This window comes from Columba livia, chromosome 11, assembly GCF_036013475.1.
Source record: "Columba livia isolate bColLiv1 breed racing homer chromosome 11, bColLiv1.pat.W.v2, whole genome shotgun sequence".
NCBI lineage: Eukaryota > Metazoa > Chordata > Aves > Columbiformes > Columbidae > Columba > Columba livia.
Genome location: NC_088612.1, coordinates 3,238,676 through 3,250,818, shown reverse-complemented (window position 1 = coordinate 3,250,818; position 12,143 = coordinate 3,238,676). Strand labels below are relative to the sequence as shown.

At 44.1% G+C, this 12,143-nt stretch overlaps 1 protein-coding gene across 10 annotated transcripts in view; it reads right to left on the bottom strand.

The window, feature by feature from the left end:
- The window catches only part of WHAMM (WASP homolog associated with actin, golgi membranes and microtubules), a 26,507-nt gene extending 14,364 nt beyond the window's left edge, over nt 1-12,143 (bottom strand). For 4 of the 10 annotated variants that reach the window (XR_010475327.1, XR_010475328.1, XR_010475329.1 and 1 more), the window contains exons 1-9: nt 11,532-12,142; nt 8,233-8,406; nt 6,781-6,931; nt 6,079-6,248; nt 5,216-5,381; nt 4,067-4,254; nt 2,518-2,604; nt 2,343-2,438; nt 1,512-1,986 (exon numbers count right to left, since the gene is read on the bottom strand). Coding sequence is in view for 2 of the 10 variants with exons in the window: in XM_065076470.1 (XP_064932542.1) it covers nt 1,512-1,986; nt 2,343-2,438; nt 2,518-2,604; nt 4,067-4,254; nt 5,216-5,381; nt 6,079-6,248; nt 6,781-6,931; nt 8,233-8,406; nt 11,532-12,071 (2,047 nt within the window). In the remaining 8 variants the exon portion in view is untranslated. Of the gene's footprint in view, nt 1-1,511; nt 1,987-2,342; nt 2,439-2,517; nt 2,605-4,066; nt 4,255-5,215; nt 5,382-6,078; nt 6,249-6,780; nt 6,932-8,232; nt 8,407-11,531 lie in introns of all 10 variants that reach the window. The other 6 variants (XR_010475331.1, XR_010475332.1, XR_010475333.1 and 3 more) reach the window with 4 other exon arrangements.

Below are 12,143 nucleotides of genomic sequence, written 5' to 3'. Positions count from 1 at the left end.
TTTCATGGTGTAAACGATCAATCAGATCTCTCCAATAAACAAAAAAGGATTTTTCTTATCCAAAAAATAATGAAAAGTGTTAGGCTGTGAATGGCATAACAGTAAATACTAGCTACTAGCAAGGCTGTTCTAGTTGCACTCAGACTAGTCTGGTGTGCAACTCCTGTTGTTAATCAGAGTATCTGTGCTGGAGTTACCCCACGGACCTCACAGGGAAGTCCACGCACTGGTGCACTAAACACACAGCACTTTGTCACAGGAACTCAATGGCGCCCCAGCCCTCCAGCTGCCTGTACTTCCCCACACCTTGAAGAACTGAAAATGCTGAACTTTCCTTGGTATTCCTGCCCATGGTTTGCGTCTTAACTGAGGGGATACAAAGGCTGCTTAAATGTATTGTGAATAGTCTGAAAAGGAAAAGGAATGTACCACATTTAAAGACATGCTTCATTCGAGCATAAGCTCCACTGTGAAAAATGACAATAAAAAATTGCTGCCTTCCAACCTAGATCAGTCTCCCTGACATAGTCAAAATACCTGCTTGCTTTAGAGATAAAAATAAGCCTGTTAGCAGGATGTAACCAGCGCAGCCTTGGGAGGCTGCTGAGCTCTATTCTCATTCAAACTACTATTTCAATTGCCAAGTTCAGCCTTCAATTACATCTGCGTGATCTTGCTAACAAAGCAGAGGTGTAACAGAGTGTTTGTATGCCAAAGCTATCCAACTGCCTTTTAGCTCCTGGTTGAATTCTACATGAATTCTCTTAAGAAACCTTTATTTAGAAACCAAACAAATTGAAGTGGACACAAGATGTGCACACCTTAGAAATGCAAGCAGCCCAACTGATAGCTCTGTAGTACATAAATCATAAACACTAAAGTGTGGCCTTAGTAAAACCACAAATTCACTCACAGTGGTCTTCTGACTCGACAGGTGATTAATCCTCAATCAAAATGCCACATTTAGTTCAAAAGTTGCAAAATTGTGGCAAGAACAAACACAGTAATAAAGGTTGCTTCTCACCAAACAACATGAATAAATCTCCTCCCCTTGGAATGTCTTCTGATATCTTCCTACCTATTACAGCACAAGAAATGCAGGTCTGGAATTAACATCTCCACAGAACTAACAGTGCTGTGATTAAGCTTAAACTAACTTGCTAGGCTGTACTTAAAAAACATAGTATTCCAGCAGAGATTTGCCCTCATATGTTCTAAAAGATTGACCTGTCCAATTTGACAGCACCTCCCAAAAACGTGAAGTCACACAGTTTGAGTATCAGGACCCAGTGACGTGTATCAAATGGGATACACAAATCATTGTTACTCATTTAGCATCCTGAGTCACGGTCAGTGTTATTGTATGTGGTTTCTTAGACTAAGATTTCCAAGAGCTTCAATTTCTTGAGTAAGACTGCACACTATTCCTGCCCAGAACCAGAGGGAGAGAGAACAGAAAAGCACAGGAAACAAAAAAAATAAAGAACACTAGTTGACGTGAGCCTTCTTACCTATGCAATTATTTATAGACCTCCCGGACGAGTCATCCTGTTTGTGCAGTGCAGGACTTTCCGTGGGGCCACAGGAGCTAAGGGGATGCGGTTTATCCTCTATTGCTGGCGGTGTCTTCAACTGGAGAGGTAAGGGTGGAGGTGGGGGAGGAGGGGGTAATAGAGGAGGGGGTGGAGGAGGTGGTGGTGGTGGGGAAGATGGAGAGACCACCGGTCCCTCACTGAGCTTTTGTTGCTCTGAGTCACCAGCAGTAACAAAAATCTGGACAGGTGTATCTGCTGGGGAATTCTGAGGTGGAGCTTTTGATTCTTTGGCTTCTACCAGCAGGGTGCTCTTCGGCTGCTCTGGAGCTGCCCTTGCTCTCGACGAAGGTGGAGGGGATGGTACTGCAGCCTGCTGGGTGATGCTTCGTGGCAGCTTGGGACTGAAAGGCTGCGGACGAGACGTTTTCAGAACAACATGAGCCGGACACTTCTGAAAAACAGATCATAAGGCAGGAGGTCACATCTCCATTGGACTGGCCAAAACATCAACCCCAAATAGACAAAAAGCCACAGAGTACAGACCTGTCCCACTCACCCATTCAAGCAGAAAATTCAACCCTGAATGGATTTAAACAAATATCAAGGTATTTCTTAAGAAGTTATTTCCTCACTTGTATTATTTACAACAGGTTCTGCACCTGGAAACTATATTGTTAGCGGATTTAATCCTCTTGACTCATTAGACACAATCCTATCCAAATGGTAGCCTCTCACACATGAGCTATGGCTACTTTCTGATGCTGTGTTTTGACACCATTTAGGACTACTGTAGCACACAGTACTTGCCTCCCTGAATGTTTTCAGCCTCTCCAGTGTTTTCTGACGTTCTTGGCTTATCCAAGCTTTCTTCTTTTTCTCCTCTTCTTTTTGTTTATCTCTCTTCTGCATTAAACACAAGCGAGCATTAGTGTGTGAAAACAAGCAGCTGCCAGATTCTTCAAGGCTGCTACCCAGTACTCACTATCTGTATGCTGTGATGCTGCTGGAAGCGTTTTTTGCTCTCTTCTGCCTGTTGCAGTCTCTGCCGATGGCTTGCTTCACACTGATCCTGGTAGAACAGCAAAATTCACACAACCCTTGGTTAGTTCACATTTACTGTGCACCATCTGTGACATTAACTCCTGCGCACAAGCCACTAAACAGCAACCAAGGCCGAGTGCTTGGCTGTGCCAAGAGGGATGGTTAAGCTCAATCAGTGGCAGATGTGAGACCCTGAAGGTGAAGTCTGTGGGACTCCTTCATGGCTAAAGCAAATGGGATCGCTTGTTCTCCTAATTAGTGATGGGGCTATTCACGCTGCAGAGGGAACATACCCAGGTGTGAACTGATCCCTCTGTCTGACATTTAGGTTAAAAAAAAAAAAAAAAAAGGAGAATAAAGAAATAAAAAAAAAGCAGCAACAAGCTCTGAAGAAATTTCACCCAGGTACCAGCTGGAGAGAATGAGGAATGGAGGAAGAAGGCAAGAGGGAAACTAGCAGGGCATTACAAACACACAAAGTTACTTCTCCCCATCCCGTATTTGCCACAGCTCCCAAGTACAAAAGCCAGGGAAGCAAAGGTATGGGAAGCACAATTAATACCTAACAGGGATACCTTCTGTTAGTAACAAAGCGCCGCAAAGAAGCTGCAGCCTTTGATATTTTCTCTGGGAGTCGCTACTTGTGACTGTGCAGAGGGGGATTATCCAGATGGCTGGGTAAGCATTTGCAAATCATCTGGCATTTGGCTTTAGTGTTGTATAACCAATAGACAGCAATTAAATGAAAGAAAACAAAAGCAAAGGAAGTGTCTGCTGAGGAAGCAGTTGCAAGCAAGAGATAATGACAGCTCACAAAACATTTCCAGTGTCATTCCCATTTTGTCCAGGCTAATGAGGGGTAAAAGGCAAGACAGACTGGAGCTTAAATTCTGCTCCCTGCCCCAGCAATCTGTGCAGGTGTCAGGTAAGCTCAGCTCACTGGGAAGGTTCATGAGAGTCAACTGTGACCTCACTTCTGTCCTTTCTAGTGTTCTGCTCTGAATGGGAAACAAAGAAAAAACCAGTCCTTTGCATAGAACTGAGAGGCTGGAAAGAGAACTGCAGCAGTTAAACTTTCCCCTCCCTCCCATTCAAAGGTATCACTGCATAGGTTGTCCTGTCACTACAGCTTCCTTCACTGCAGACCAGGTTTTCCCCTGTACTGCAGCTGCCTTGTAAAAGGCTGGCAAGGCACAGCTCCAGCTGGCCACAGCAGGGCTCTGCTGAGGTTTAGCTGACAGGGGAACACCTCCAGGGTCACCCGTGTAAGTTTGTGCTCTCTTAATAAGCTAGAGATGCACTTGCACCACACAGTGGAGTATAAAACTGGCTTAAAATCGCACTGCCGCTCTTTCTGTTTGGAGGCCTTGGCACTAAGTCACGTATCATCTTGCACGCTCCACCCAAAGCTTCCCTAGCTGATTCCTGTCCATCCCTCATGAGTCAAGACATCAGCTAAAGAAAATGCACATCTCCAGGACTGCATTTACTTTTTTGTTCCTGAGGTTGGCTCTCCTCGCACAGACAGTCCCACGCTTTGTCTCCAACTGCTTAGTCTTCTGCCTCAGCATCGTCATTTCTGACAAGTTAGCGTAATGTTGTCCCATTGTCTGTTCAATGACCTTGAGCTCCTCAGGATTTTCACAAGTATCATAGTAAACAACTTCATCCTGTTTCTCTAAAAAGGCATTTGGCATTTTTTTAAAAACCCAAAAATTGCCACAGTTATTTAAACATTTAAAGAACTAATGACATTTTAAAAGCCATTGAAAGCGGTGAGTTAGTTATTAGGAAGTGTAATGTTCCAGAGCAGAGCTTGGTCCTTCAAAATCTTACACAAACATGTCATGTTACTCACAGGGGTGCTTTGCAGGATCAAATTTATGCTTTTAGCATTCGTTATTATGTAGCTTCCTCTTTCAAATGTCTCTCTGTGCTTTAACTCCTACCTTCACCAACTAGAGTTTTCCTGGAAAACTGAGGACTGCTCTGATCAACACTGGGTGACTTATTTTACTATTTACCAGGTTTTAATTATGCAACAAGCAGAAGCAATGTTTACTTCACAGCGTACACAGTAACAGAGGAGTCAAAAGCACAAATAAGCATAAACAAGACTGGTATCTAATTTGGTCATAAACATGTTACACAGAGACACTTAAACTGGCATACAGCAGTACTCAAGTACCATCTAGCTATAATCACTTCTTTTTTTTCATTACAGGATGTATTTGTAATTTCTACATGTTAAATTACAACAGATTTGTGATGAATTTCAAGACCCATTTCAGCAGGTCATAATATCCAGAATTTCCACGCAAAGATCTGGTAACTACGAGAGCAGTTAAATATTTTCCATAAGAGTTATTCCGTATGCTAAACCAGTGCATGCACATATCACAGTTGTTGTCAAGATGGCCTATCGATGTGACTTTTTTTTAAACTTGTGTTATCAAATTAGTGTCTAATTAGTCAGAAGACAAAATATGAGATGGTGCCATGCCATCAAAGTTTTCCAATGATGCTTTCTACTATCAAGCCCTGAGCAGTGATAATCACCCTTTTTTTTAAGTGAAAGATGAGCAGGCTACATCACTCCTGTGTTCTGGATACACGCTTGAATATTTGTTTATTCTTACCTTTAATCTGTCTCCTTAAAGTGTCCAACTGTACAATAAGCAGCAATTCTTCATGTTTCAATACTTCCAGCTGTACATTATATAATTCCAGCTGCGTTTCATAATACTGTATTTCCAGCTCCTCCACTAGAGTCAGGTTCTCTTCTTGTTCACTGAGGTTCTCCAACTGCACAGTCCCAAATAGAAAATAAAAAGCATTAATAATAAAACATACACACATGAAACGCACAGATGCACAAATACCTGTACAGAGCCTGGCCTAACTGGCACCCACGTATGTGCTTTGGTATGGAAACAAAATACTACAAATGGCTCAGAGCAGAAACTCAGAGGAGCAGAGAACCTTGTTAACCTGAACTGTAATTTTACCTTAAACCTACCAGAAAAGACTTGAATATAATCTGCGCAAATAATACTGCTCCCAAAAACAATGATATATGGTGCAGTACACTACTCTTGGAAAACAGATATCAGGTACCCCTAGCAGCAGTTAGATGGCATCAAATCAAGAAGATGAGAAGATTAAAATTAAATGTCTTTATTTTGGACCACCCTCTGAAAATAATATCTGGTCTTTATCTCCCTAAAACTAACAATTTCAAAAGTTAATATCACAAATGCTAATATAACACTTGGAAATGTTTAAAAGCATGTATCTCAGCCTTTGTTAAGTGTCATCGTATGTGCAGGAGCAATTTTTAAAAACTGGAGACAAGCATTTTTCTACAGCTTAAAACCATGTTGAAAACCTAAGCTGTTTCACAGACAAAGACTTTGAAAGTTGGCTCTCATGACCACTTAGGTACGTTTTGATCAACCTTTCACAGAACAGTGATAGGAAAGGAGGCTTTCCAGGGTCTTACGTTTTTCCGAATGCCAGTTCTCTTCTGTTTCAGGCACAACTCTCTCGCTCTCAGATGCTGAAGGGTTTCTTTAGTCAACATACATTTCAGATTTTCTAGTCGTGGCAAAGCTGATGCCCAGGTGGTTTTACCAAATCTTTCCTGATCTTGTTCCATCTGTTTGTGCATTGCTGCAGATTAAAACATTGCAATAAGACACAAGAAATGCGGTGTACTAACTGTCTGTGTCTGTTTCTACTATAGCCGCAGTACTAAAAATGCTGATGCTATTAAACAATTTCTGAAGCTTCTTTAGAAATTACAAGACTAAAAGGTTGAATTTATAATTTTATATATGTAAGTAAAATACATCATTGTACCATGGAAACATGCTTTAACAGTTACACAACAGTCTACTCAGTTCACATGCTGAAATCCTCAAGGCTTGTATATCAAGCATTAGAAGTGCGCATGGTTTTTGTTCCAAGGTTTGCAGCCATAAATCTCAGGTCTTGATAATGTTTGTATGTGAGCCAAATGCAAGTTGTAAACCAAATCAGTTAAAAGATAAAAATCTGAAGTGAATAAAATGCTTCTTTCTTAAGTTGGACACTCATTCTAACCTCAGGGTCTGCAGAGAGACCAGCAAAGGTGGTAAGAAGCACTCTCAGTCCCCTAAGTTAAGTATTTACACAACCTTTTGTGTAAATCATTCCAATTTACCTCCCAGAGCCTTTACAGTTTCCTTGAAGTAGTTCACAGTGATATCCTGAATGGAGCACACAGCATTTTCAGCTCGCTTAGTCCATTCTTCAGCATCTTTCTGCAAAGCTGCTACTCTTTTAGGCCCCAAATTATCATACTGTAAAGACTTCTGCAAGGAGACAAAATTCGCAGTTACCAACTGGTCACCACAGCGGTGCAGCCTGCATCATGCTATACTTAAGAGACACTCCAAGCACAGCAGAGCATGGGGGGCAAACGTGACCTTCCCCTCACCTGTCACACTCATGCCTGTGTATTGCCCGTTCCTCATTCTCTGGGCCACCTCCCAACCTTTCCTCCCCAATCATGACTTCACATATAACTTTGGATTAATTTATTTCTTAAAATATTTTTAAACTGTAATCTTAAAAACAATGTTCAACACAAGTGTTTTCACTTGTTACTAAAAGTAACTCAAAACCACTCTTCTACGTGCAATGTTCTCTTCTATTTTTCCCCACGTGTTGACAGCACATTGCACTGTCAGGTTCTCCAGTTTGGCAGCTCTTTCACACAGGAACACATATATAAAGAAACAGAAGAGAGTATTTTCATGTCCACAAAGTGTACGTGGATACAAAACTAGTATTATTTTATTTTTTAATAATTAAATTTCAAATGAGCCTAAACAGCCTTTGGGGTTGTTTTTTGGTGGTGTTTGTTTGTTTTTAATACAGAAACAAACTGTTTCATCCATTCCAATTGTCACTTTAATTTTCAGTACAGCATACTAGATATTTTATCTTCACAGATCTATACCTTCAGTATCTAAGAACCTTAGTCTAACCTTAAAATTGTTCTGCTCTTTTTGAGAACAGCTCATCTTAATTTTAACAGACTATTTAAGGAAAAATCAAAACAGTAGATGGCTGTCTTTTCCAGGGGCATCTTAACTTTCAGTACGTGCTTCCAGTTTAAGATGCACATAAAATTAAATGAAGTGACAACTGATGTTTTAATCCGTACTGCTAGAAGCTTGTAGCAGCAATAGAAAACTGCTTTGTGTGGTAAGGTCTCCTCTGCCTTCTGTTCCACCACCACGATTGAGCTACCCTGGTGCATCAGAATTGCAGGGGGATGGCATTCTCAGTGTCACAAACTCATCCAACTGATGGTGGCACAATGAAGGCTACTTAGACCTCTATAAATTCAGCCTACCCAAGAGTAAACCACAGACAGTTGGAGCTTGGGAACATTTTCTTTTTAATTCCTCAGACTAGAGGAAAAGTGGGACACTGGATCCTGAGATCCTCCAAGAGTAGTTCTGCACTAACTCATGTTTGGTGGCTTGGCAGGGGAAAAAAGGAGGTAAAGATAGAGGCAGGGAATGTTAAGTGATTTGAGCTGCTCTGAGAGCAGCTGATGCCCTACTATACAACCTGGCCTTTCACCCTGGGAAGGCAGACCTACCAGGATTTCCAGTTTGTACAGTGTCGCCAGCTCTCGCATATCTCTGAAGGGCTGCAGTAAATACTGGTAGAATTGTGTTGCCATGGTGACCAAATCCTGATAAGCTTCATCTTCTTCTTCATAAACCTTCATCAAAACCACCATTGTGTCAGCATTTTTATGCTGCTGAAGAACCTAGTGGGATAAAAGGTAAATCAGACTTGACTGCTTTGCATTCACATGTGCTGACTGCTGATGAGCTTTGGTGGAAAAGACCTGCCTTTTGTCATCTGATGAACAAGCAAGACTTCCCACTGCACCTAACTGCAAATATCATTAACACCACACTGGTAAAGGCACTAATTGCTGCATATTGCACTGGGAGACGGCAAGGAAAATCATGCCTAGGGCGTCCACCACAGAAATTCTAAAAGCTGTGTACAAATGACTTGGTTGCTGCTTTTTATAAACACAAATGGGAAACTGGGGAAGCCAGTACACTGGAAGGACCAGTAAGGTACTCCTGAACTAGCTCTCGCATTGCTTCCACAATTACTAAATGTCTGCTAATACAAAATTATTTCCTGGATCTAGAATTTCTGACTTCAGGCACAGAAAAATCAACTTGCCATTTAAAGATAAGAACTCAGAAACAGATTTCTACTTCTGATATACCCTGCAGCTAAGTCCCTTTAAAATTGGCAATATTTATAACAGTTTATTCTAATCTCAGTTCTAGTGATGTTACACTTTTTAACAAGTAATTTTTCCACTGAATGACCACCTTTCTGATATACTGCTCCTCATTTAAGGTACTGCTCCTAATTTAAGCCAGCGGGTAGCAGAAACAATGGTGCACTCCACGTGCCAGGATAGAGCGAGGCAGCTGAGGGAACAGAGCTCAGGGAAGCACAGACCTTCCTGGCAGGACAGCGTTTGCTCAACAGCTCTGTGAGGAGGACACAGGGGGTGTTCAGTGCTAAAACAACAAAAAGCATTAAAAACATAAGCTTCATTGTGTTGCAACTGAAGAGCACTGAAATTAAACCATCACCTTTGCTCTTGCCAGCTGAGTCTGGGTAAGAGAGCAGGAGCAAAGTTCCCAGCTGTGGAGACATTTCTCCAGGGAAAATCTGTGAAAAGTCAGTTCAAGAGCATTTCACACCCATCCTCGCTCCAGGCCCGGAACAAGGGGACCTGAACAGCAACATTTCTGACAGACCCAGAAGTTCTGCAGCCCCCAAGGCTCCTCCAGCAGCTCATGGTAGCTCAGACACAGTCCTGGGGCCCACCTGCAGCAATTTAACAGTCTGCTTTCCCCCCACTATTGAAACCAAATAGAAACACAGTTATTCAATTTCTGGTTTCCATACTCAAAGCAAGTAGTGAGGGCCATGCTGCTCCTGGAGCAGTGAGTAGAGGAAAAGTATTAGTGAAACTTTAAAGTCAACTCATGAGAAAATGACTCATTACAAGGGTTTGGGGTCTTTTTGGGGGGTGTCATGGTATGACATTTCATCTGTTTTGAAGTAAAAGACTTGCTTTTACGCAAAGTGATATTATTTTCATAAAATTCTGGATCACAATTAGCCCAAATGACTCATCTGGTTCTTGTAACAGTATTGTTCTTGGATTTTTACCATTGTTTTTGAACACACACACAAGAAAGTGTGTTTACACAATAGTACTCTCATCCATCTTGTACTGGTATCTCCTGCATTCTTCATCCTCTGGGCCAGGAAATTCATTCTGAAGTATTTGAGAACATGAATAGAAAAAGATAAGAAGGATGCTCTGATACTTAAGGCTAGCTCAGTGCCAGAAGGGGTAGGTTGTATTTCCTGAATCTTACATAACTTGGTCTAAACTGCAATCTAACGAATTTATGTCCCTGTTAGGCCTGTGAATACACCACCACCCTATAGCATGTTTAGCCATATCTAAAATATAGTTGGAAATAGCAGAGTAACTGGCACAAAGTTATACTTAACCGCCAAACCCCAAACTGCCGCATGGCCATACATGCTTGTGCTGCTCGCAAAAGAGCATGGTGTCTGGAACATTTCTAGCTGGGCCATGAACTGTTATAGTCTGTTACGGAAACTCTAGCTTTTGTTGACAAGACTGTACATGAACTTCATGTAAACTGAAATTGTCTTTTTAAAAACTGGGATGTTGTTACAGCTGTTAAACACTGAAATAGGAAACAGAAGGCTAACATCAACTGTCTTTCCTCCAAAGTATGATCCCTTTCATAAAACACTGTTCAGCTTCCTTTGCCAGGAAATAGACTGCAAACAGATACTGCAAGAAAACTACACCAGCAACACACTGGTGATCTTAAAACAAGGGTTACAGATACCTTAACATAACAATGTCCTAATTGCAACCGTGTTACCAGCTCCCACCCTTTACAGTCATGCCGACTACAGCAGGAAGAAACACGAGGAACATACCTACAGCAGGAAGAAACTTATGGTACTACAGGGAGAAAGGACTAATATCATCACTTGTTCATACAATCATTGGCCAGAATTTGACACTTAAAAAGCATAACACAATTTCTCTGAATACAAAACACCTATTTGTTATAGGTCCATGGCAAAGTTTGGTTTTAATAAAAAAAACTTGACTGAGAATCCCCCAGTTATAGGTATCTCTGCAAACAAGTAGTCCAAGACCTTCATATGGAGCTTAGGAAATTAGAGCACGATTGTACTCTCCCCTTCAGTTACCATTCCACCCATTGCACAACAGCGCTGGATATTTTTAGCAGTGTGTTTTTGTAGGAGCACATGCAGCTTAAGTAAGCACCCCAACGTCTTATACTGCCTGCCCACCCGGAGCTGGCTTATTCCCCACTTAATCAAGTAGGGCTTACAAAGGCTGATGACATTCAGTACTTAAAGTTGACTTGGCTGTTTCCAGACGATCAAAAAAGTGTTTGTGTAAGCACTCGTCTGAGCGTCAGACAATACTTTGAACAAGATGATATTAGTGACTTTGTCTCCCTTGCTCACGTTACCCAAACACGAGCCTGACCCGAGTGACTGAAGCTCTTGCTGCAGAGGCCACCAGCCTCACACATGCCAACTCCCAGGTGAGCAACAGGCACCAAAGCAGCAGCTCGGGTGGGCGCACCTGTGCACTGGGCTCAGCACTAAACAGAGAAGGTGCCCGATACCGAGGGGAACCTTCCTCTGCCCGCAGGGAGAGCAGGGGCAGCACCCCCGCCCCGACCCCTCAGGGACAACCCCGGGCCGCTGCGCTCCCTCGGGCAGGCCCCGCTCCGTCCCCCCGCCCGGCCCCGGGGCCCGTACCCGCCGCAGGGCCTCCTTGGCCCGGGCCAGGTGGCCGCGCAGGGCCTTGGCGCGGAGCTCGTGCAGGCTCTCGAAGTACTCGTCGTCGTGGCGCCGGTCGTCGGCGAAGAGCGCGTCCAGCACCACCCGGCCGCCGCAGAGCTCCAAGGCCCAGCCCAGGTAGCGCTCCAGCTCCCGGCACAGCTCCTGCACCTCGGCCTCGCCCGGCGCCGCGCCGCCAGGGAACAGCACTGCCCACAGCCCGCCAGCCGCGGCCGCGCCGGGCAGCGTGGGCGGCAGCGCGGGGAACGCGGGCTCCAGGCGCGGGCATACGGCCGACAGCTGCCGGTGGACGCCGCGCAGAGCCGGCGCGGAGAAGAGGCCGGCCCAGCTCTGCGGGGCCTGCGCCGCCGCCTCCGCCCGGCCGTGGCAGGTCACGGCGAACGCGCCCTCCACGCCGTTCCAGGCCACGAGGAAGCGGAGCCGCGGCGGCTGGGGCTCGGCGAAGGCGGTGTCGCGCACGGCCACCCACCCCTCCAGGCTGTCGGGCTGCGGCTCCATAATGGCGGCGGCCGCGCAGCCCCCGCGGAGCGAAACAGAAACCGACCCGCCTTAAACGGGCCGCGCGCACAC